Source organism: Fulmarus glacialis, unplaced genomic scaffold (assembly GCF_000690835.1).
Source record: "Fulmarus glacialis isolate BGI_N327 unplaced genomic scaffold, ASM69083v1 scaffold26154, whole genome shotgun sequence".
Lineage (NCBI taxonomy): Eukaryota > Metazoa > Chordata > Aves > Procellariiformes > Procellariidae > Fulmarus > Fulmarus glacialis.
Genome location: NW_009209107.1, coordinates 46,430 through 69,646, shown reverse-complemented (window position 1 = coordinate 69,646; position 23,217 = coordinate 46,430). Strand labels below are relative to the sequence as shown.

At 40.0% G+C, this 23,217-nt stretch overlaps 1 protein-coding gene across 1 annotated transcript in view; it reads left to right on the top strand.

Moving 5' to 3' along the window:
- The window catches only part of CUX1 (cut-like homeobox 1), a gene marked incomplete at its 5' end in the record, with an annotated part of 68,866 nt that overhangs the window by 766 nt on the left and 44,883 nt on the right, over positions 1–23,217 (top strand). The window contains 3 exons of the mRNA XM_009576732.1: positions 9,665–9,769; positions 12,505–12,693; positions 18,355–18,413. Of these exons, the coding sequence (XP_009575027.1) occupies positions 9,665–9,769; positions 12,505–12,693; positions 18,355–18,413 (353 nt within the window). The remainder of the gene's footprint in view (positions 1–9,664; positions 9,770–12,504; positions 12,694–18,354; positions 18,414–23,217) is intronic.

Here is a 23,217-nt window from a genome sequence, read left to right as displayed (position 1 = left end):
GCAGGTGATATATGCAATGGGTGATGGTTTCACAGAGGGAAACCTCAACCAGGCATTTGCTTATCAGTGAACTTCATTAATCCCTCTGTCAGGTAAGATGAGAGATTACGGATTTTAAACCTCTCAGGTTATGGTTTTATAATCCAGTTGAAGCTTACCTAAGAGCAGCTCACTTCCAGGAAGACTAGTTGCACCTCCTTCCCCACCATGGGGTCCTGCTGCACGCCTCGTGCTGTCAGTAGTGGTTGTGGAGTAGCACCATGAGCCAGACCAGGTCACTGATCCTGTTGAAAACTAACCCACCACCACCACCACCCCCCCGCCCCAGCTGCTGTTTTGTTTTGTCTTTTTCCTTTTGATAGATCAGCTTTCAGCCCCCACACTCCCCTGGTGCAGCTGACAAGTATAGCAAGTATATTGTCCTTTACATTAGTTCTTTATAAATTGGAAAAATACTAATGAAGCAGAAGGAAGATTTGTAAGTTGTTGGGTTGATTATTTAGTCAGTAAAAGAACACTGGGGTTTGCACAGTGGGTTTTTAGTTCTGTCAAAGAACTTTTGTAGGCAGCATTAAATATTTATGAAAGTGCTAGTAATTATTTGAAAATCTGTAGACTTTTTAGAAACAATGTAGGTGTTAAAGATGTTTTGGTAGAATTATTTTGTGATTTTTGCAAAGGCAATACATTTTGCAAAGTTGTAGCAATGATTTACCCAGTAGGTTTTTTCTTTTCTCAGAGTAGAAAGGTGGTTGTAGTTAAAGAACAGGTATTTCTGATTTCCTCATTGCCATACTACAATGGAATATATCTCTCTATACAGAAATGCTAAAGGTCTTTTCCTAACTGGAACAAACCTGCAATGTGGGGTTTTTTTTACTTTATTGGGTTTTTTTTAAGTTAGCCAAAATTTATGACTGCTTATGTGCATAACCCTTAGTTTGGTTGTAATTCAGCAAACTCTGAATCTGTATGTAAACAACAGCGTGCAATTCATCTGAGCTGTTGTACAGCCAGAAGAGGTGATTCTATCTCCCCTTTCCCCATCTCCCCCTCCTCTGCTTCCCCCTCCCAGCTGCTGTGGTCCTGTCCCCTCCCTAACAGCAGCTTTTGCAGTTGGGGGACCCTTCATTGAGTCCATTGAGCTCAGTAACTGCAGAAAAGCCTGAATTTGGGGTGAAGGGACCAGCTTTGTTTTCTGTGGGTTTAGCAAATTGAGGCAGCTCAACAAAACATCGGAGAAGCAGCAGTGCCAAGATGAGGGATGCGAGGGGAGCGTGTGGCCTTGGAGGAGACAGGGAAGGGAAGGTTCACCGGTGGAGGAGTAGGAGCTGCAAGCTGCTGGAGTAGCTCAGCTGATTTGCTGAAACATGCCCGTAGTCCTTGCCTTGTGTGATGCTTTACCTTTATAAAACTATAAATTATAACTAAATAATCTTTGTAGCAGCAATTCCTGTGTTTTACCTCTTAATAGTTGAAAAAAAAATTGGAAGAAATTAAATCCATTGCACAGGCCAGAAAGTGAGTTTGCATCAGGCTGAAGTGTTACAATTGCAGAAACAAGTACTTAACATAATTATGTATTTAATAGTTAAATTAACATTTCCTTTTACCATTTCAGTAAGTACTTATTCCCCATTATTAAGGCTACCTTTAAAGAGTAATGCCCAGCATGACTACTACTTTGAGGATAGACTGCCTTGCTGATTTTTATGTGATGTTTTGCTCCTCTGGAATTAACACTGACCCAAACGACTGGGATTCGGAGCTGAAATTTACAGAACAGCAAAATATTTCCACTGAAAATGTGAAAAATATTGGCTGTAAATTTTTAAATATCTACTATTTCTTGAAAATCCCTTTCTCAGTTACTGCCCTTTTTGAATCCAGAGCTGGCATTTCTGAACTTCCCTTGCTTTATGTGAGGACACCTCTCTGACTCTTAAGAGGTGGGGAGTGCCATTTCCCTCTCCAATCCTGCAGTAACGAGAGGGTGGATGTGCTCATTGGTGTTGATCCAGGTGTCCGTATTCTGGGTGATGAAAGCCACGGGGACAGAGTTGATGTAACTCCCACCCTCATGTCCTCTTGGGTGAAGCGTGGACCATTCTTCTCAGTCTTTAGACTCCATCACCTCTCTTCTCCCACTGTTTTTTCCTCATTTGGATCCTCAAATTGTTTCATGCAGGAACTTTCTGGGCTTGCTTGTGTGCTATCATCCCCAGAAGAAATCACTAGCTCATAGAAATAATTACTTTTAAATAACAGTAAGCTTTGCAATTTTCTGCCTAGAAAGAAAAAGGGGTGGTGACCGCAAAGCTTGGTTTCTCTCCATTGTGGTGTTAACTCAAGGTATAAACTGAATTTTGCTCCAAACCTTAACCCTCACCAATGAGAGAAATAAATCCCTCACTTGAGCGGAGCAAGCTGGGGTGGAGGGGTTTGGAGGTGGGTGCTGGAGATAGCGATGCGGTGGCAGCACAGCTGCTGGGACAACAGCCCTTTCTCAGCTGCTAATCCCGGCACTCAGGGTGGTTAATCCAAGAGCTTGAGTGGGGTTTTGCAGCAGGGCTAGTCTCATTCAGACTGACAAAGCTCAGAGAGAGTAATTTAAGCACACCGATTTACACCCTCTGTTAGGGTGAGGCAGGTCCTGGCCGGGAGGTGGGTGTCAGTGGTGGCATGTGGAGTAACCCTTCCACTTTGAAGTCTTGAGGGGTATAAACTAGTACAAAAAGGACAAGAACAGTACATTAAAATGGCTGGTCTGCCTCTCCCTGAGGTGTAGCTTTGGCAGGGGTGTAAATTCTGAAGCCAATAGCCCCCGTTTGCTTTTAGCAGTAAGATGCGACTGCATCATCTGCAAGACAGCAGAAGGGCTGTGGGCAGTGGCAGTGGGGGTCTGTTATCCCTCTCTGATTCTCTCCTCATCCCCGAGGTTGTATGACTTGTACGGCTTGGGTATGTAGATTTTGGCTAACTAAATGCAATAGGAGTTGCTTATTTTCACTTTAATAACCTGACAGCTCGATAACAAAACTAACCCGAGAGTTCACCCTCACATTTCCATGAAGATTTAATAATCCTGTAGTTTGGGGAAGGGACTTGTTTTATTAAGATTTCATTTTGCACAATAAATCACTGCGTATTTTCTGATATGCTACGAAGTATAATAATAAATAATTAAAACTAAACTACCCTTACTTGTCAAAATAAATGATTTATCATAGTTTGGGATATAGCATCTTTGAATTTTTTATTGTTTGATTCCCAGAATATTATAATTTCCAATCAGTGACGTTAATGAAGCTCCAGTGTACTTTTCTGCATTTGCAACAGTTACAGTTGTGTGAATGTATATTTTACACAAATATTTATGGTTAGCACTTTTCCGTACCATTTCAAGTTTACACCTTTTTCATAAGTGTTTATGGCAGTAAGTCACGAATCTTTGGGATGACAAATTTATTCAAATGAATTATCCTTCTGTTTCTACACTTCATCTAGCAACCTGGAATCACCCAGTTGTGCACGAGAAAAACTGAGGTTTCTGTTGAAAAGAATAATTCCTATGTTGTGAAAACAGAAATACTTTGGAGTGTTATATTAAAAAAAAAAAAGAGAGAGGCTCATTTTAAGGTTTTAATATTGAGTCTAAGTTTGACGTTTCATGTCATTGAGGTATCCAGATCTGTTTACTGGCTTTATACTTTCAGTTCACATTGGTTAAAAAAGAAACAAACAAACAAAAAAGTGTAGTGGGTTTTGTAATTTGGGCTTCCTGAAAAAAAAGTGCTTTTTCACTTTTAAAAGAAAAAGAGAAGAACTTCCGTTAGGGTTGATTGATCCTGGGTTATTGTATTTTAATCTTGAGGAGAAGGAAATAGATGTGAAAAACAGACTCACATACAGCTATCCTTAGATTTTGGGAGTAATAACAGAAAGAGAACATAGGACTTCTTTTTTGGTGGACTATATTGTGAAAGCTATAGAAAAATAATTCATTTATTTTTTTTCTTCTGTGTCTATGCCATGTAATCCCTTTGGAAAAGCAAAATGTTTCCATTGGTTTTCTTTACATCTTCACAGTGCTGATAGTGCTCCCAGATTTCTACTTCTTATTTTTTCTGGGGAAAGAAAGTCAAATATAGAAACTTCTGTTACCAATAAAACAAGAACAAGTGTTCTTTCTAAAATATATAACCATTTATTGAAGAATCTAGATTGGATCAGTACCATTTATTCCACAGAAATGTAGTGTTAGATTTTAAGACCTGGAGAGGAAGGGTTAGTGAGTTTAGCATTTTTTGGAACCGAACTACCACTAAAATACATAGAACAGTGTCTGCTGTAGAAGTAGAAAGAAAACCTCACCAGGGCATTGTAGCAGAAATGCTATTCTCAAGATTTTTTTTTTTTTTTATTTCGTTGAGTATGGTACCTTCCTATCGCTAACAAATCACATTGGAAAATGGTTTGAAAAAATATTCCCACTAAGTGAGATTGCTATAAAATATGTATGTTTTTGAGCAGCAGATGGAATAATGTCTCCTCTTTCACTTAGCAACACAAATGCGACGCAATATAGGTAGTGCAGGTGCTGCGAGGGAGGGTTTTGCTCTGACCCACCAATGGTAACAAAACCAGTGACAAGGCAGTCTTTGTTTTTATGTTTCCACGAAGAACGGTATTCATCTTGACATGACTCCTTCATCTGCACCAAGGCTAACACAGATACTGCCAGAGTATTTGCTTTTTATTTCTGACTCCCTTTGGAATGAAAGAGATCTTCTGCTGTCGTCGTGTGCCATAGCTCTGCTGAATTCAGCAAAGTTATGTCGTTTTATAGCAAATGAGGTCATTCACTTAATCCTGTGATTTCACTATCTGTACAGTGGGAATAGTAACATTTACTTTATAAAGTGCATTGAGATCCTTGCATGGAGAAGTGCTGTATAAAGGCAAAATATGGTTAATATTATTTTCATACAAACAGGAGTTTCCTGTAAATGCCTGGCTTTCAGTTGGGAATACATTTATCTGGCAGCCTTTCAGTGCACAAAGGAAAGTGCAATAGCCTGAAGACAAGAATGAAGACAACCCAACCTCTTCTGTTTGTTGGAGTTTTTTTCTTTTTTTCCATGTAATTCTTCATTGCTGGAAAAAATAGGTGCCAAAGCCCTGAAGAGTCTTTCATGTCACAGATTTTCTGATAACCTTGCTGTTGTTCTGTGAAAGCTAGGGTCATTTAAAGGTTTTTAAATAATTTTTTATATCTCAAAAGTTAGAAAATTAAAGCACATTGAACCAGTGTGCTTTAATTGATCTTGTACTCCGAGAAACATAGCTTTTGCAGCAGCTTGCAAGTAAGAATGTCAGCTTCAAGCGCTTAAAACCAAGCATGGTGATTATGCCATAACTGGGCTCATTAACTTCAGCAGAATTACTTGTGATAATATACAGTCCTAGGCCATAGGAGGATTTTGCCACATATAGCACCGAATTTAACATGTAATAAGGACATATAGTTTGGGTGGTGGAACTTTAAGGGGAAGGTTATACTTTTTTGCATGTAAGTATCTCATTTTGCTATTCACCCCACTGGTCTTTGATCAAATTAACATTTTACTGTAAGTAGAAGAGCACTCCGTTCATGCTATTCATTATCTTGTCAGGAAACAATGAGAATAATTTAAACTGGATATATTGTGTAAGGCTTTTTTTTTTTTTTTTTAATTGGAAAGCACACAGCAGCATTACGATCATGACCTACTGGCTCCACTGTGAACAGTACAATATTTACATGCTATGTTAAGGAGAATTAAAGTATTTTGAAATATTTTGTTACCAGGGAGGTAGCTCTATACTAGAAAAACAGCAGTATGGAAATTAGGAGGAATTGTATGACTGAGCTATCCAGAAAAATAGCATTTTAAGACAATGCTGGATTTGCATGATCTCTATCAAGGCCAGTAGTGTGACTGTCACTGGTCATCATGGTTTTTCTAGGCTGTGCATAGTAGATTTGGAAGTAAGAAACCAAGAGTTTTAGCACTGACTGATGAAAAGCAACTGTACTATGGCATGCATATTAGCCGAAGTGGGATAGTTTCACACAAAGAGAAGGTTGTGTGAACTTCCCAGTGGCTCCAAGTTGTGCAAGATTGCTAGGTTTTAGCCATTTTCCATACTGGGCGTCTGTCTCTGGCGGTACTCTCTTTTCTTATTTCAGGAAAAATTGTTCAACCATTTCTAAGAACAAGATTAGGAAAAAAAAATCCAGTTTTCCCCACATGTTACGAGTTGTTCTTGCTGTTTTGGTGAGGAGCCTGCTGTGCCCATATTTAAGAGAAGGGGCTTGGCACTTGATGAGGGAGGGTTTGCCTTTTTCTCAGGGTTGTATCTTCTGTTGCTTCAAGTAGCAAAAGAAAAAAAAAGCCCCAAGTTTGGCCAGCCTATAAGCGTCTGAAAAAAACCCCAGTTCACACAAACTCAACAGAATCTGGTTTGAATTTGTCAGCTTTGATGTCCGTGCCTGTCCCAAGCACGCTGCAGTCTATCACTGCGCCGGCTGGGTGAACATTAACCAGCCAGGTTTTTCTTCTCGTGGTTGTGGTGTAAGGTTCAGTGCCACTTTGACGGGGAGCACTGGGAGGGGAGATGCTCCTCCAGGCTGCCCCTGCCGCGACGAGGAGACGGGCAACGTCGGCGTGAGAGCACGGAGAGTGGGTTTGTGGTGGGGAGGGAGGGAGGAGAAGGACCAGGACGGGGCTGCTGCGAGGACATTTGGAGAAGAAGCAACAAGGAAAAGAGGAAAGAGGAAATTGTGGGGGTAAGTCAAATTCTGGAAGTTTGTGTGTATTCTTTAGGTCCTGCGAGGTACGAGCTTGCTTTTGCCAGCCTGAAGCTAAAGGCACCGTGAAGCTCAGAGAAGACAGAAGCAGTGCTGCAGTGGACAAAATGAATTAGGAGGGGGATAAAGTGACAAGCAGAGAGGCGTAGGAGTCAGAGAGGCAAAACCAGAGGTTTTTGCAGGGGAGCAGCACCGCAGCCGCTTGGGTGCAGCTGCAGGGGTCTCGGGTGCAGGCGAGTGGGTGAGAAATGGCCAAACGCAGCCCGTGCCGCGCGGTGAGGTTGTGGTTGACACCGCCATGCAGAGCACCCGCATGGAAATATGTTGGGGGCTTGGGGAACCCATATAGGGCAAAATGGGGGGTTGTGCCAGTGCATTCATTAATGCTTCTGAAGCACTTATATCCTTTGATGGTGGAAACCAGAGCACAGCCCGTGGGGAAGCGATTAATCCTATCTGCAGAGGAGGGTGGGATTAGTTTGCAGTAAATAAGCCGCAGAGGTCACACACGGAACAAGGAGGGCAAAGCAAAATACTCATTCACTGAGCAATATTCATCCCGAGAGTTGAATGAAGTAGGGGGTCTTGTTGGAAAAAAGCAATAGCATGTTACGGTGCGGTTCCAGCCTGCCTCCCCTGCGCACCGGGGTGGCTGAACGTACCTGCGGCCTTGGGGTTGGCTTTTCAAAACTTTTAAGTGCTCGATTTTGAAACGGCCGTTCTTTTAACAGGTTTTTGTGTGTAATTTATAATTTATATTGCAATAGCACCCAAAAGTGCTTTCCAGACACTGAACACATCTATAATTCTGGCTCTAAAAAGCTTCCATTCTGGAAAAAAAAAAGAGAATAATTGACCAGTATTTCCCAAACAGAATTGCCCAAAGTTTCTCTTGATGTATTTTTAACAATGCGTAGTATGAAATCTCGTTGAGTATTATTCACAGGATTACAACAGGTGTTCTAAATTGGCTGGGGAGACTATGCAGAAAGGGCAGCTGACAGCTTACTGTATATGCAGATGTAACATCTATTAGAAATATCCTCTGTGGTTTGCTTGCATGCAAGCTGAATAGATTCTCAAAACAATGCTGCTGTGAATGGAAGCCATCAGCAGAATTGCTTAAGGCTGCAAAACCCATTACTTATACAACAGTAGATGCAAGAGCGAGTGCCACAGTGTAGTAACTTGTCCTGCTTTGCTGGAGTTGTTCAGCAGTTACTAGATCAATGTATGTACATCCACATCTAATAAAGTGCAAGAAAATATTTATCTCAATCTGTATGGTTAGCTCAGTTTTTTATCCTAATATTATCCAGCTGCATAAACAACATAAACTTTCTCTTTTTGTGCCTTTTTAATGCTGCTGCCATTTTTTCATGCACGGAATAGGTTGTGTCCCATGCTCTGATTATTAGAGCCATGTTACTGTACTTTTTACAATTATATTTTAATTAGACCTGTAGAACCTATGCAAAATCATTTAATATAATGTGAGCAAATAGCGCAGATGATGCATTTAGTATTTGATTGCTGTTAGTTTACTGATTGATTAAACATGCAGACGGAGTCTCTGCTTTGACTAGTAAGTCAAAGACCATGCACTCACAGAGGGGTATAGGTTTTATATTTGCTATTTTAGATGACTTAGGTTTTCAAAAGGATTAGCTGAAAAAGCAGGGAGTCTGGCACACAGAAATATGGCGGGTTTGGTGGCTTAAAAATGAATTTATTATTCAGTAAAGGAAGGGACCTATCAGTGTAGAAGTTGGTCAAGAAAAGTTTTGACCTTGATTGGGTTTGGAAGAGTTGGTGATATGTCTTGGAAGTGGAGGTAGAAAATTATTTTAGCTATTTTCTGCTGAAAGTGCAGCATGATTTGCATGGAGTAGCCCAGGTGAAAAGCAGTCATTACTCAAGGAGGTAAACAATGTGGCTTTATAAAAATAAAACAAATTTTTACAAAAAAGAGAGAAGAAACTCTGACCAAGAGGAGTATATACTGTAAAAACAACCAGGTTTTGTTCCGCTTTCTTAACAGAAGCTTATACACAGTTATGGAAAGGACTTTGCTGCTATTTATTGCCTGAAGTTACTGATCCATCTGTCTCTACCCAAACTCTTGTACAGACAATCTTTCCTCATAATTCTGCCTTTCTCCTTTCTATTATTATTCAATATTTGTATGGGAATTTTGTCTGGTAGCCAAGTCACAGGCTTATCAGATATTGCATAAATCCTCAGCAGCTGGTAACTGATCTGTGCAAAATTGTCAGTTTAGGGTTAAATATTGTTGAATAAATAGACCTGCTGAAAGAACAGAATCTAACAATTCATGTTTTGGGAAATAATTACTGAAGAAAGACAGCCCACAACATTGTATGTGTGTTAGAGAGAATGGTCAGAATATCTTTTAATTCAGCATTTACCCGTGAGAATTATTCCCATGAGGAACCTTGCAATAAAATCTGCTTGGTCTATGAGAATAGAAAGAAATTGAATAAAAAGACTCCATTTCCACTTGTATTTATTCAGTCTGGGAAATTCAGTGGGCCGCAGCATTAGTATCAGCAGGGGATTCCTTGCTCCTAGCGTTAAATTACTGTCATAATCGCTCAATTATTTCTTCCTTGTACTGTTTAAAATAAAAATCCATCACATTCTATGTTTTTTTTCTAACATTTATTAGGTTGAGTGTTTAGGAAAATCAATTATATTCAGTCAGGCATGAATTGATGAATGTTCTTGTAATAATTGTCAGTTGTTAAACTGAATGTACTTTCTCTTTTCACCCCTTTTCATTTCCTTCAGAGGGCAGAGGTGGCTCAGAGAGAGGCAGAGACCTTAAGGGAGCAGCTCTCGTCAGCTAACAAATCTCTCCAACTTGCTACGCAGATCCAGAAGGCACCTGATGTGGTGAGAGAAAATATTTACTGACTCTTACAGGTTTCTGACATTCCTCTGGTACAAAAGAGCAGTACAGCTCTTTCAGTTTATGCTCACAGCTATAAAAATATCTGTTTGGAGTAATATTTTAACTGCAATGGAATTGTGTTCCTTTGGGATTGCGGTTTGGTTAAACTTCTAAGGGTGTTGGTGGCTGCAGAAGACCACGGGAAGGACAGAGGTCTCTCTGCTCCGTGGTGGCCAGTACGGTGATCCATAGCTCTCCATGGCTGCTGGTCCAGGCGGGTAGCAGCAACTCTCAGAAATTATTTCACATCGGTAAGAGCGTCAGCAGAGGAAAAATAAAGGCAGCAATGCGGTATAAGAAAGAGTGCCTTGGTGGGCCATCAGCACGTGCCTGCCAGGAGGGCACAGCAGAGGCGTGGAGCTTCAGACCGAGGGGACCAACTTTGCCCAGAGTTGGTTGCATTAGCAGGGGCCTGCTGCCTGCCCATTTCTGGGTCTTGTTATTCTTATTGTGTGGGCTGTCAGAGGAACTAGAAATAAATTCGGTATCATTCCAGTTTTCATTGAATATATCTAAACTGAGAATTACACCTATAAATCCAATAAAAGAAGCTTAGAAAATTGAGAAGATACTCTGCACTCTTAAAGGTTTGGCTTCTTGTTGCCTTCTCTGTGTGTTTCTAAATAAAGCAAACACCGCTGTTCAGGGAGGTTGGTAGCGCTGACTCTGCTGATCGGACCTTGCGGGCACAGAGTGCTGTTACAGGACTCCAGCTGGTCCTGGGTTAACAGGTATCACAGATGAGCAGACAGATTATTTTGATTTTTGTTTGCCAAAGGAGAAATAGGAGTATTTAAATGTAAATATGCAATTAAGTGAAATTTAGTCTAATTCTAAGCAGCAGATTTAACAAACAAAAGAAATCATGCTCCTTATATTGCTTTTTTCTTGCAAGCCATATACATGCTTGACACTGATGTTGGAGAAACACATGGTTGCCTTTAAAATACATTTGCAGAGAATGAGTAACAAACCTAAGTCCTTTAGATCTGTTTGGTCATCTATTAATGCAACCCAGTATTTTCTCAGAGAAGTCAAAAGAGAGACAAGCAGACTGCAAAACAAAAAAAAATAAAAAAAATAAAAAGCCTGAATATCACTTGTAACTCTGAATTACCTGCCTCTTCCTATCTCGTGTCCTAGTCTTATCATTATTTTAACATTAGGTCTTCCTTGTATTTAATAGTACTTCTGCACTTCATTTATATTTAATATGACAACTACTGCAGGATGAAAATGATCATTATCTATCTTATTTCAGACTCTACGTTCTAGTCTCAATAGGCACAAGCAGCAGATGATTATACAACTTGTGATGTTTCATGCAAGCAAATTAGAGTTTTTTTCAAGTTAAAAGTAGAATTCAGTGTAATAGGAGAGCGTTGTTAACTGGTGTTCGTACATGTGGCTTTCTGTGAGATACAATGGTATGTAGTCACTGAGAATCAAGCTAAGTGTTTAGAAGATATGGAAAAGGTATTTTGTTGTGCCTGTATTTTCCAGAAAAGAGGGTATGGAGTATTTTTCAATCTGCTGCAATGTCATCTTGAATTGTAAGGAAAGTGCTTGGGTGACAGCATCGATGGGTTGAATTTTCAGCTCTTTCGCCGTATGATCTTTGGTATAATGCTTACGATCATTGTCTCTCTCTTGGTAAATGGATTCTTTCCTACTTCACTGGTGTTTTGTGAGGAGCAGCCATTAACCTTTGTAAGACGCGTTTCAGGCTTTTTAATGGAACGTGTGTTCATCGTTGGGCTGCCTCGTGCTCCCCAGATCTGCACAAGGACTTCTTATGTTCTTCGTGGAAGAGAGGTTCAGAGCTCTCCGATGCGTTATAGCTATTGATCTCTTAACACAAAAGGAGACAAAAGAGATGGTACAATTAGTCTGTATTATCTTTTCTGAATAGATCTACCTTCTTCTTAACTTCTCTGTCCTCTCTTATTTCTTGTGCTACTGAAAAGTCAGTCTAGTGAGGAAGTTTCAGACTTGAGGACAGATTTTGCAACCGTGGGAAACTGGAAGAAGAAAGAACCTGATTTAGGAAAGGGAATTTCTGAAAGTGGAGCCCAAAGGGAGAACGGCCTTGTCTTACAGCTGTCACATCTATCTTCATCCCCATGGAGGACAGGCTTTAGTTGTTAGCAATAATGTTAACAGCGAACAATTTTCATGCAAGGAGCAAGTTCATTGGAAGTAGCAGTTTGGGGGAATTTTTGACAATTTTGCCTGAAATGTGCAGCATGCATACAAAGAGCCAAAGGCACATGACTCTGCCATTCCTGATTAAGAAATTCTGCTCCGTTACTTCAGAATATTTTATCTGATTAATATTTTGTAAGCACAGATTTTCATAGTTGTCAAAGCATTTGGACTATTAATAATAAATAGATCTAAATAGAATCCTTTGACTTTCACGGCTGCATCTTTCCAGTGCACTTATGAAATAGGGAAATTTTTTCTTTCCATTATCTGTATTTTACCAAAGAGCTGTCCTGGGGAGTAGAAAGGTTCACCTTCCAGATTCATGCAGTCGATCACAGGACTCCCAGATTTAGAAATTGTTTGTGTCTCTCATGCCACCCAATGCCATGCTTGGCCCTTACCTAACTGCCCTGCATTCAAGCTTGTTGCGTTTTTTTATTTATGTGGTCTAATTTTTTTTTCACATTAGGAGCAGGCCATCGAGGTGCTAACACGGTCCAGCTTGGAAGTAGAACTGGCTGCGAAGGAGCGGGAAATCGCCCAGCTCGTAGAAGATGTCCAGAGACTCCAGGGCAGCCTCACCAAGCTGCGGGAGAACTCCAGCAGCCAAATCTCACAGCTGGAGCAGCAGCTGACCGCTAAGAACAGCACGCTTAAAGTAAGGCTCGGTTCTGTCCTCCGCAGCTTTCGAAGGATATAACTGATGTACCAATATTGGGTTTTACTGACATAAGTTTTCTGTGGTTCTGAGAGGCACCGTAAAAGCCATTGACTTCTTCAGGATGCTGTTGAATTCTAATTTCTGTGACATTTTACTCTAAGTGGTCGCAGTTTTGTTGAAATTTAATTTACCTAGTTCTCATGGGTTTGAAATTTGTTTTTGCAGAACCTTTAGAATTAAAACCACCAACAAAACCCAACATATGTTTACCATGGATGCGTAGTGACATAGCTGAACTGAAAAGGCACAGAATATCCTTCTTAGGTTTTAAAACTTTTAATTCCCATTCCAGTGATTGCTATTGCAGATTTGCCATTGCCAGAAATGTATATTGTGCTGTGGTCTATCTTTGAATTTACCTGCTACCCCTTCCAGTTCTCTCCACTGGAAAAGGGAAGTGTATCATGTAGAGCATAAAAACAAATAAAATCAAGACACAGAGAAAAGGCTTTTTAGCCTTAATAACCATTTAATTATTTTTTTTAACTGTATATTTGCTGCACAGTAATTCCCGTTTATAATTAGCGGTCCAGTCCTATACTCATTTGCATAGCAGTAGGACTGCACTACAACGAGAAGAAACATGTAACAATTTTGTGAGTGACCCTTTTACCTTTTGCTTCAGCTCAGCAGCTTTACTTTCTTTGTGCGCTAGCCCACACAGTTTTGATCTATCAGTAAGCATGAGAAATGTTTCCTGACATGTGTTATGAATCAGTTTCCTGTAACTCCTGTCTCTTTCATTGTTCTACCATCTATGAGCTTCAAAGTGTAAACAAGATAAATTTATCTATTCCATTAAAGACTTCATAGTTTTGCAGGTTTTATAGTCTGAGAGTTTTTTGAAAGCAGGAGGCTGATAGTACCCACTTAGCTCTGACTGTGGCATGGGTAGCTTTCCTCTATCAGAATGATTTAATGTTCAATTGAAACTCTTACAAATTGTTCTAATTCGGACATTTTTTAACAGTTACTAGTTTTGCTCTGGTGTAGCATAATTTATGTGGAGAAATGTCTGTTATGGATGAAAGCCGAAGTGTTGCATTCAGTATGCTTTCTGCATGTTTTAAGACAGTCTTCTAGAATTTTTATGAAAATTCAGTAGAGCAAAGGAAACCTATTAGGTTCCTATATTGACAGTATCGGTCTCTGCCCATCTGTCACCATGTGGGCACCACTCTTAATGAGGGAGGAAGGAGCTGGCCTGGTTTTGAGGGACACATTTTGCTGGCTACACCCATGTTACGGATTTTTTTTATTTTTTCATAAAGTCTGGTAGAAAATATCTTGAGTCCTTGCACTTGACAGATTTTCTTGGAATAAAGCATGTTCCTGGTGAGGTCAGCATTAGTTTAGCCATTAACTTCAAAGGGAATAGGATCATAGAAATGACAGAGCAAGTCTTTGATTTTCATTTCAGTAATCTCCTTCCATTTTCTCATAGGCTTGCCCGGCTAATGCTCTGTATTTAGGTTCCTGTTGATAGTGTCTGATGCAGTGACTCTATTGATAAAGTTTTAGTCATTTCAACCCTCCTTAACCTTATTTGTTGCACTATAAAAATATTTCAAAACACATACTTTTACCCCAAAGTGCTGGGAATACCTGTGTCTGAGATCTGTTGTACAAAGAACCAAATCTCAGTGGTGATGTGTTGATCTCTTGTTTGATTATAGAGGAACTGCTTCTAAAATAACTGAGGTTGTAATGGTTGCCTCCACAAAAAATGAATCACAGTTTCACAAATTAAAGCAATGTTCTCAGACCATATCTTGGGGGAATTCTTTAATACTCTATGACTTAATGAAACAATACAGAAATACTTTCAAAATTATTGCTTCTTTATCTTCATCTGATCTAATAATCAAAACATGTCCTCTAGTAACAAGACTTTTCTAACTATAATTATATTAACCCTTTGTTGCTGGGAGTTAGAGCTTCCTTGCTACCCAGTTAAAATACAACAGTGCTAGTTAGCAAAAAGATACGTCAGATAACCTGGGTTAGTTAAATATGGGCTTTTTAGTTTATCACTCTAAACTAAACTACAACATTAGTCTAATGGGGTTTTTTAAATGTTTTAAGCCCCTTAATACAGCCCATGCTATTTACCTAAGACACTTTAGTTAATAATACAGTAATGGGGTTTTTTTTAAAATAACATAAGAGGGGACCCAACCTATGCATACTCTAACATGGGTTCATTCATACAACAAATGCAAGTTGGTTCCTTAACATGGAATATTTGCAAATTTAGTGCGCAGAAATGCCACCAGTACACTCCTTCTGTCCTCTGGCTCCCTGCATTTTTGTGTGTTGGAGGACGTTAGAGTATATTTTGTCTGAATTAACCAGGTTGATATTTAGTGCAAGATATTAGTTCCTCCAGATTGTCTCACAGCTTGAACCTTTGTTATACCATGTTCTGTGCATTTTACAGAGTTCTTTGAGACAATTACCATACTGATACATTTTAAAACAGTCATTGACTGGGAAGATGCCAAGTGCCTAAATGGTCTGCTTATATACAGGCATTGCATTCCTAGTTGTTAGTTTGTATTGTTTAGTAAAGTATACATTCAGGTGTATATTTTCCATGGCAACAGTCTCTTTATTAGGTACTTGGGAATGATGGATGTATGTGGTTTTTATACAATTCAAAGTAAAATATTGCTGGTTACCATACTGCTATAACAGCATACAAGTACCTGAGAGTCCAAAACAGCTTCATTCTGTCAATATCTTTTTTTCTTTTTTTTTTTTTTTTCCTAACTGTGTTTTGTACCTAAAATTTCCAGGAATACTCTCAGGGTATAGCATATCCCTATACAGAATTTAATATAGATTGCATTAAAATGGGAATCATTAGCTTTTCTGTATTTTATATCTGTTTCTACAAAAGGCTTTTTTCTTAGCGTATGCTTGCATAAGTAACTAACATATTAATCCAGGATATTGTTTGTTTTAAATTTATTCCAGTACTTCTTATACTGAGGACTAGTGTAAATAGCCTGTTATCCCTACTGTAAAAGCTAATCTGCTGTAGACCCAAAAAATGTTACGAGCCACAGAGTTAAGGAAGAGGTGAATTGTAGTGTATCTTTGCTTTAAGCTGTAGAGCAGCAAAAAGCAGTTAGAAGCAGCCGGCAGACTGACACGGCCACTGGTTTCATTTAAAGATCCCTCTCCAGTCTTACTGAGCCTGATCTGGTCCATTAAAAAGTCTAGCTGGATTCCTTGTTAAAATAACTCTGTTTTGCTCAGCGTCGAGCTATAGCTTGAAAAGCCGCTTGAACTTGTGGCATGTTGTAGCTGGCCCTCCTTAGAACTTGGAGAACTGAAGTGACATCTTGGGCCCTGGGATTACGTAGTACATTTGTATAATCAGATTTCAACGCACGTTGGAGGTTATCAAAACCTCAAACATCTTCCTAGTCACATCAACCAGGATTTTCCTAGTTACATCAGTATAGGGTTTTTTAGCAGGGCCAAAACACCTGTAGCACTGTGTCTGCTACAGAAAGCAAAGTCGGTACTAGTACCCTCTAATTCCAGTTAGTAGCTGGAATTTGGTAAGGAAGGACATGTCAGAAGAAATGACTAAAACTTGCCCTGTATTTATTCCAGGTTAAAAAAATTGTTTTAGCTGAAATAGACATGTTTTTTTTTCTTTTTAACACAAACCAAATGACTGCACAAGTTACTGATGGGTAAGGGTGCTAGCACACAAGACTTTTTAAGAGGCTGCTCATTTCATCAATGTCCCGTAGAGTGCAAATTCCACACTTAACAGCAGTTTCTGCTTTCCTGCAACAGCCGGCGGTGGTGATCCTTTAAGAGTTCCTTGTTGAGCAGCTGCCAGAGCAGGGGCTCATGTGTTACGGCCGGGAGATGCCTCTTGTCAGCAGTGACTAAGGATTGTGGATTATGGCATCAAAAAGCAGAAAGAGGAATTTAAGAGGGCTGTATATTGGTAACATGGATGTCCGCTTTGTCACTGCTTTTTAATGTACATACTAATGGCAAGGCAGAAATTTCAGCAATGCGTAAGCTGGAAAGGGCATGACAGGAAATCCTTTAAAAGATGGCAAAATAGCTGAAATCCAGCAAAGCCCCACTGTGCTGCTGTTGTCATCTCAAGAAGCCTCATTTAAATTATTAAGATGGCTCAGATGATGGACTCGCTAATCTGTGGGTGCTGCATTACATAGTGTTTTGCTGCTTGTACCCATTGGATAGCTTTGGCATGGGTGATACCCACACACAGGCTTACTTGGGAAGACAGCGTGGTTAAAGAGGTTCCCACTTCTAATTGCTCGTCTGTCCCCTGCCGTTCAGGGGACACCCATAACTGTGCTGGTGCAAAACTTTATGGGGCTGTATTTTAAACAGGTTTGCTAAAATTATCCAAGTTCACAGTAGCCCTCCCCTGCCTTCCTCCTGCGTTCAAACGAGCAGCCCAGGAGTGGGTGTAGGATCTTCTTGAATTCACTTCTCCACTGAAGACAGCCTCTCCTGGATATAAAGCCCTATTTTTCTTTTTCATGTAATATGTCCTTTTCAAAGTAGATGCTCTGTCTTTGAGGGTGGTATGTCCTTGTGTTATTTCTGTTTCGTGTGACCTTTGAGATTCTGTGCCAATTTTAACACCAAAAATTAAAAGGAGCTAGCCTGACCTGGACTTATCCATGGAAGTTGCAGGGCAGTAAGTTCTGTTCTTTCTTTGCTTAGATCAGATGTGCCTGTACTAAGCAAAGAAATTATTAGTGGGAAATTAATGTGGCTTCTGCAAGCAACATAACGGCATCAATTATGTATCACTATGTTTTAGGCCTCCTGAAGCATTTATCCTGTAGTGATGAGCACTGTTGTTGGGAGCAGGGGCTCTTGGGTAAGGTCCAAATGTGTGGCATTGCGTTATGGATTGTGTTAGGAGGTTTGTTTCAACGTTTGTGGCATCTTCACACCGAAGGGAAGCCATTGAGACTGCTTCAGGTCAGGCAGACCTGAGCAAAAAGACCTGCTGAGTTGGTCTCAGTGCTTCATCTCCGGTGTGTAATCATATTAGTTGTTGCAATAAGTAATGCTTGTAAAATGACTTCATAGAGCTGTTTTGTTTGGGCATGAGGCATTGTAGAAGTCTTACAAGCCTAAGGCGTTCCAGTCAACAACAGCTTCTTCAGTCTTTTTTTTTCACGTAGATAAGGTTATCAAGAACTGTCGTATTAAGAATACAGTATGTGCCAAAGCATCCTGCTTGTTTACTCAATTTATCAGTTTCGTAAAAATTTCAGCTGCCCCATTTTTAATACTTTCTTCCCCGATCTCTGTATTGAGCACATGACAGTGACATTGCAAACAGCCAAATTGGGACTTACTGAATTCTGTAATGCTTGGCACTCTGTAAACAAAGGAAGAGTGAGGTATAATTGTGTTTACGTTGAATTGGTTATAGTTTGTTTTCTAATATATGTAAATTAGGTATGAGTCATTAACCCTCACTTGTGCGCTGCTGTATATATGGAATAATTTAAAGATGATTTTGAAAGCCTGCAGAAAAAAATCTAAATAATTAAATCCATGTTCTTTCTTTTAAAGCAACTGGAAGAAAAACTGAAAGGACAGGCTGATTATGAAGAGGTTAAGAAAGAATTAAAGTAAGTGTTAAATGCTTACATAATTTTTTCACACACTCTAGTTTAACAATGCTTGTTAAATGAAGCCACAAATCTGCGTTCTTGGAACAATAAAGAATTCAGTCAAAACCACAAAGACGGGGAAATCAGGAATATTGGCAGAAATCGCATCCAGAACCAGTGCAACTGCTGTATCTGAGAGCACTCCTTTTTGTTGCAGCAGAGTATCGCAATAGCAAATAATACAAGTGTCCCTGAAGAAAAGGCGCTAAAACTATTGTCCACCAATGGTAAAAAGTTTGAAAATCTGTGGAATTTTAGGTGGACCACTCTTTAAAAATCCCCAGCCAACAGCTGAATGTAATGTGGACCAAGAATTTAATGCAGGGCCTTTGGCCATAATACCTTTTCTATGCTTTTGCCAGCCAGTGTTCAGCACTTAACATTTTAATGCTGAGCTTGTTTCACTGTATATTTTTGCTAATATATTGTGGTTTTAAACTAAAGCCACAAACAGCCTGTTCCTATTTCAAGGGGTTTTTTAAAGAGACTTAAAAGACCCTCATTTTAAACTATAACAAGATAAGCTGTCAGGTTTAGAAGAGAAGTTTTTTGACTGGAAATATGTTTAGTGTCAAGGTTTAAATAACTGCAAGAAACTCCATCTCTTCTTTCATCATTCTGGCATTTTTGTGTGTATTTTAAGAAGACTGAAAAAATGTTACCTTGTTTAATGAGGTATTTCAGATGAGGCTGGTAGTCCTGTGTTTTTGTTTACATGTCCCTGGAGAATATGGAAAGCAGGTTTGGTTTTGCAAGCCCAATGACTGCCCAGCCCCTGGTGCTATTATATTCAAGCCACACTGGCTGCAGTTCTGGTTCACTGCCAGCTGCAGCACACCCTGATGTAGGTATATAGTTTCAGTCAAGTGAAGTGAGTTGTCCATTTCTTTGGGCATTATACCTGAATATTAACTGGTCTCAAAAAAGCTTCATCGTTTTAGTGATATGGGTAAGTATGTCCATGTTCTCTCCTGAATTAAGGAAATGCAGCTTCAGATTTCAGCTGGTTTATGCCCTCATATGTAAAGTAGTGGATGGGAATTAAGCCACAACCTTCCAATTTGCTACATGAGTTACTAAAATGTGAATGTACCGAAACAGCAAACGAGTTTTCAATCCTACCTGGTTTAATGCCTTTACTTTAGATATGAAACTCACTTAGATCCCTGTGTTCCTGGCAGTAATGCCTGTTTTATTTGTTTTTTTTTTTAACAACACTGACTTATGTGAGGGTAGGGATGGGAAAGCAGGTAAGAGGTCCATGAGAAGCCATGGCACAGGAGTGTTCATATGGTGCTTCTGCGTGTTCCTGTTATTTCAAGATGAGCTTGCAGTGGAATAGATGGGAGAATCTCCTGGAAGTGGCCCTTGTTGGGTACCAGTAAATTAAATCTCTTTCTCCTGGCTGTTACAGCTTTTATATCCCCTAATTTGTGGGTAACATTTTTTATCTGGGCAGGTGACTTTGGAGGGACAGCCAGCTAGCTTGTAGGTGGCCTGGGGACAATACACCATCCTGGTGGTGCGGGGGGTTAAGACCCTGTGTGAGAGCACTGCAGATGTTTGCAATGCCGCATCATCACAGTAGCTCATTTACGCCACCCTCTCTGCTCCCATCTGGTCCAAAAGATGTGCCAAACTCTAAATGTGCATCACCTGAGAGTGATAGTCTGATCTGAAGTGAAACTATGAAAAGTCTATTGCTGTAAATCTGGTATCCCTCATACTGAATCCTGCTATGCCTGCCATTGTGCCCTGAAACACTGACAAAAATGAACGGCTCATAACACACATACACACCAAGAAAAAAGATACCTTGTCAGTAAGGAAGAAAGAGAATAAACTTCTCAGTTGTTTTGGCACTGATGTATTTTCCTTAATCCTCCCAAGGATGTTAGAGGCATTCTAGGCTGAGGAATCTCAATATCAGCCAACTTCTAACCTTGGAAGAACTTAACTGGGTCCACATCAAGATCTGGGATGGGTGGATTCCTTGCTTTCTGCATTGGCCTTTGTGCCAAATGGCTTTTAAACCTGTTTTTGAGATCTGAGAGCTCTCTGTGTCCTTTCAGTTCCCTCTCGAGTAATACGGCAGTGCTAACCCTCCTGCCTTTGCAGTCGGGATCATACAAACAGAAAGTCGAGCTGTCCCAATGCACGCTTTGCTTTAGAGTAGGATCTTTCAAGTCATCTTAGATGTGCAGATTGTGCAGATTCAAGTCACAAGATCACTCCTTTAAAAAGCAGATAACTGATCTTGAGCAGCACACTGAGTTGAGAGCTCATGGGCAAAGATATTCCTGGAATCCAAAGGGGAAACATTTTGCTTCCTCATATTCCTAAGGAAAATGTCTCTTCTGTGACACATTTGGAGAGTCATTTTTGACACGTTTAACTCTTACATTTTTTGAAAAAATGAACCTGCTGTAGTGAATATTCCTCCAAGGGCAATTCAAGATGCCATCAACTTGGTTTTTAGTATATTTTGGATTCTAAGTGTATAGGAAATTACCTGTGAAATTGCCAGAAGGCTGTTTCAGGTAGCAAAGAATCCACTTCAAGTAGGCAGAGGTCAATAAGTTTCAGCCGAGGTTTGGATACGCATGCCTGCTCCAAGCTTGCTGAAAAATGCAGCTGCTGCAAGGTTCAGGATCCTTTCTGAAGGTCCCAGCTGGCAGCAGGTGCTCGGAACCGAAATGAATTGGTAGAGCAGCCTGTGCAAGTGGAGTGCACAACAGGATCAGGGCTTTAAAGCCAGACTTTTGGTGCCAAGAACCCAATATCCACACTAAATACGTTCAGGCTTGCTTTGCACTTCCGACTGGTTTCAGTCTGGTTCTGTAGGCAGCACGGTAGTCGTCAGAGCACATCACGCCCGCTCCTTCAAGAGCGTGCAGCTTCTTTTGGTTTAGTCTCACCCAGAAGGAATGCGGTTGGTATGCTCCAGGACTGCTCTGCATGGCAAACCGAAGTGTGGTAAGTGGGGATTACTGGGAGACCCGAGTCGCAAGTGTACTGCTGATCTGAACTGAAATGGGAGAAACACCTGTGATTTGCCGTGGGAAGTTTGCCGCATGATAATTTGCTGTTACAAATTGGTTTTTTTTTTTAATTCAGATGGGTCTCCTTATTTGACCATCATGAGGACATACTTGCTGTCCTTTCAGAGGCCATACCCTGCAGAATCCATGGGAGGATGAAAACAGTTACCTACCAGTGACTGGGGTTTTCCCTAGATGCGTCTCGGTATATTTATCTCCCCCAGCACCATGGAGTCCTGGTAGACAGAGCTGTGCCTCTGAAGAGGTGTCCCAAGAACCACTTGCTTTCAGCAGTGATTAGCAACCTGAGAAAACATGCCTGTGATGTCAATATAATGTCAGGATCTTTAAGAACTCGAGCCATTAATGCACAGCCTCTCTCCTTGACTGGCATGACTCCATTAATAGCAGAAAAGAGGCACTTTTCCATGTGGGTGAGCTGTTGTGCCCACGTAAAGCTGAGTCTTAACAGCATTACTTTATGTGCTTGTGTATTGGATGATGGCTGTAATCTACAGAGATTTCTGCTGGCAAGAGGTGTCATCCAATGACGCCGTATGATGAGACTGATGACCAGAATTTTGTGGTTTTATTAATTATTATATTTGTAGGAGTGCCTGTCAGAATTAACACTGTATGCAATGAGTATGCACAGATGCAAAATACGTGATGTTTCTGTCTCAGAATGACTTTTTTTTTTCTTGGATTTGCTATGACTTTGTGTGATCTTGAACGAGTCGCTGAGGCCACTGATTTCCAGAGCGTCGCTTAATGGACATCTAATTCTGGATTAATGCACGCACAGATTTATAGGGGAGCTGGATGCCACATGTTCTGCGGCAGTTAATGAGTGCTGGGTGCCTGGCTGACTCCTAGTGGCATCCAGAACTAGTCCCTGTGTGTTAATGCTGGCCTTCTGCTTTTTTTGACTCAGGTTCCACATTTAATACATGGTTGAATATATTCTTCCTGCCTCACGAAGTTCCTGGTACTTTATACATGAAAAATGCTGTATAAACACTATCTATATCTGTTTATGTATTTTTCTTCAACAAATGAGTGTCGTCTTTGTACAATGAGAAGGTGAAATCATTTATTGCTTCAGTCTGAGGAACTTAACGTCCTGCCTCCAGCAGGCCTATTTAAAAAAATTTATAAGACAAAGCATAGTAATGTTTGTATTCCTGTAAGATTCTCATTGTCTAGACAATACAATTCTAACTGAAAGACTTTGAAGGGAGATGTCCTTTGACCGCTCAGTATTTATATAAAATATTGACAATGAGACTATCAGATTCTTCTCCTAATGTACTTATAAATATTTGGAACTTTCATATTTCTTAAGAAATATTGTGCCATTGTGTCTTCCCTTTGCCATAGAACTAGGAGGTTATTAAAATGAAAAACTGCCTTTTAGCCTGTAGTGTCTTGGTTGGAAAGATTATTTGTGCATATTTTCCTTGATATGTGAGCTGGTGTATATTATATAAAGTACTGCAACTGTGGTGGTGATTCCCCTGTTTTGTTGCTTTGCTACAACTTTTTCATTCCCTTCAAGCTTCACAGATAAATTTATATCGCTTCTGACAGCTTAAAATGTTATATCCTTATTAACCTTTAAATTTACGCTTTAAACTGGCCTAGTGGGATTGCATATGGAATGATTTAGATGACGCTCGAGAAAATTTTCTTATCCAATAACTAGTTTGAATAGTTATTCT